General features: G+C 36.5%; 1 protein-coding gene across 1 annotated transcript; it reads right to left on the bottom strand.

Annotated features, from left to right (window-relative positions):
• Positions 1 to 1,143: 1,143 nt before the first annotated feature.
• Positions 1,144 to 1,911, bottom strand: LOC143595157 (uncharacterized). Its single transcript, XM_077074264.1, has 2 exons — positions 1,437 to 1,911; positions 1,144 to 1,338 (listed from the first exon to the last, which is right to left on the bottom strand). The coding sequence occupies exons 1-2, from the start codon at positions 1,887 to 1,889 to the stop codon at positions 1,237 to 1,239; spliced, it is 555 nt and encodes a 184-aa protein (XP_076930379.1). The 5' UTR covers positions 1,890 to 1,911; the 3' UTR covers positions 1,144 to 1,236.
• Positions 1,912 to 2,403: the final 492 nt, after the last annotated feature.

Genomic DNA, 2,403 nt, shown 5'->3' with positions numbered 1-2,403 from the left:
CGTACTATCATTTGATATGTATGTCAAAAAAATATATACAATATAAGGAATTCCACAATATGTGATAGTGATACAATCATGGAAGTTATGATATTTTCATGGTTAAATAGTTTTAGGATAGTAGTCTTAGGTGGACTTCATCCTCGAGTGAGGTTTTTGTGGTCGCTAGACAACATGTTTGCGTTGAATAGGGTGTGACTGGTGTCAAAAGGTGTCACATTTGTATATGGTAATCAATCTAGGCATATAAAGTTTTGGATATGTTTCCTGTCATATATATAGCGTTTTGCTATGTACGCTTTAAGTTCACATCTAAAATGAAATCAAAAACGATTTGTAGAAGAAAATATTTTTGTTAAATGACAATCGCCAGGGAGGAACCAAAAGGACATGGATAACCTTTACGAAGATCTCACTGAATCACGTGTCGATTACAATAACAAAATCAATCTCGAGTTATGTTATGTGATTCTTCTTATGGAGCCTCAGAATGGCATCAAAAGTGGTGTACACGAGCTAGTCACTAGTCTTGTAAGTTAAATGTTGAGTTGTCTCTAGTTTCAGTCAATGTTACATGAAATTCAATCCTCTTGAAATTGATAAAGCTATTTGGTCATGTGTTGATTTTTATAATTTGTTTCAACTTAATCGCCCGGCCTGATCAAACTAATATCTAAGGATCGGAATCTAGATTTTACCAACAGAGGATCGGTTTGCATTCAACAATCCTGGCGTCACACCCGTTCGACGGCAATCCACATGGTCAAGAAGGCTTTCAATAACAACCACGATCATCACAAGGCCACACAATACTTTGACGTTACAAATAGTCTAAACATTAATTTTGTTACACCTTATGAGGATCATTTTTCCAAACCAATTTGCAATAAAACAAGTAGCCATGTTTCATAATTCATAGCTTATTATTTAATTGATGACATAATTAAATAATGACAACAGCATCATTAAGACAACTATGAGCAAATCATGGAGACTTTTTCAAAAAGCATTACTCCTACTATTGAGTATTGATCCACTTGCTCCTATATGATTATCATTAACAATACATTTTTCACATATTAATCACCAAAATAAATGAACAATAATAATTCCAAATTTCATCAGGTCTTCCAATAACAACAGTCTCATCTTCTTCAATTCAACAAACAGACCACTGGTACCGTCAATCTGCTAACCGAATTCACCTAACTTAACCGAATCTGTTAAGATCACATCCTAACCGTCTGATCTAATCACTTTAAAAGGTCTGAAAGATGCTAACCGAATCTCCGTACTCCTTTTACCGTTACATCTTTCCGACGAACACAACGAATCATCCTGCACCAACAAATAATTTAATTAATAAATATCCAATCAGATACACACAAACGAATTTTGATTACAAAACAATACACCGTAAACACAAAAACACGAACCTCAGAATCGATATGACCCTCCACTCGTTCTCGATTAGTTACAGATCTACTCGAACAAGCTTCAACACTCGAGCTACCATTCACCGGCGGCGACACGACGGATGACGACCACGGCACCACCTGATTCTCAGCATCATCCGTAGTTGTTTCCGTATCATCATCACCGTCAGTTTCTTCGTCTTCTAAGTTATTATTATTATTTTCCTCTACGACGTCGTTTGATCGGTCATCGTCGAGACAGTTGACGCAGACGGTGGCGGCGCGGCCGAGGTTGAGGCCGGAAGCGGTCCAAGGAGTGGGAGACTGGCATTTGTGGCAGAGGAGAGTTCGGGAGTGTTTGGCTACGAGGAAATTGGAGGAGTGGACGGTTTGATCGCAGTTGTAACAGAGGCTTGCATTATCGGATTGGCAGTATATTCTGGCTATGTGGCTGCATAACTCACACTTCTGCATTTTTTTTTCTCTGGTTTTCCGGTATTGGAGGTTTGGTTGGCTCCTTGTTTTACTTCTTTTACAGGCGTCTTATTATTCTAAGCTTTTTAGTTTTTTTTATAAGTGGAAATGAATTGAATGGTTTGAATAAAAAGAATACATAATTACATAAATTGTCCTTTATATTTCTATCAAATTTCACTCATTATTCTTTATTTTTAAAATTAATATGTTTTATCCTTTACCTTTATAAATGTAACATCGATTGTCCTTTAACCCCAACTCAGTTAATTTTTTCCGTTAAGTCAAGTCATATGCCTTGCACACTAGAGTAAATTAGTCATTTCACCTGCTAAACTAAAAATATAGTTTTTTAATTAATTAATAAACAAAAATAAATAAATGAAAAACTTTATATATATAATATGGAGATACTCTCTCTCTCTCTCTCTCTCTCTCTCTCTCTCTCCATATACCACCAGCCACCACTGCCATAACCATCACCCATCACCGCTGCAACCACCACCTGTCACCA

Source organism: Bidens hawaiensis, unplaced genomic scaffold (genome assembly GCF_021521415.1).
Source record: "Bidens hawaiensis isolate Kalapana, Puna unplaced genomic scaffold, B.hawaiensis_p1.1 tig00044749_1, whole genome shotgun sequence".
Lineage (NCBI taxonomy): Eukaryota > Viridiplantae > Streptophyta > Magnoliopsida > Asterales > Asteraceae > Bidens > Bidens hawaiensis.
This window is presented reverse-complemented; position numbering and strand designations above follow the sequence as displayed.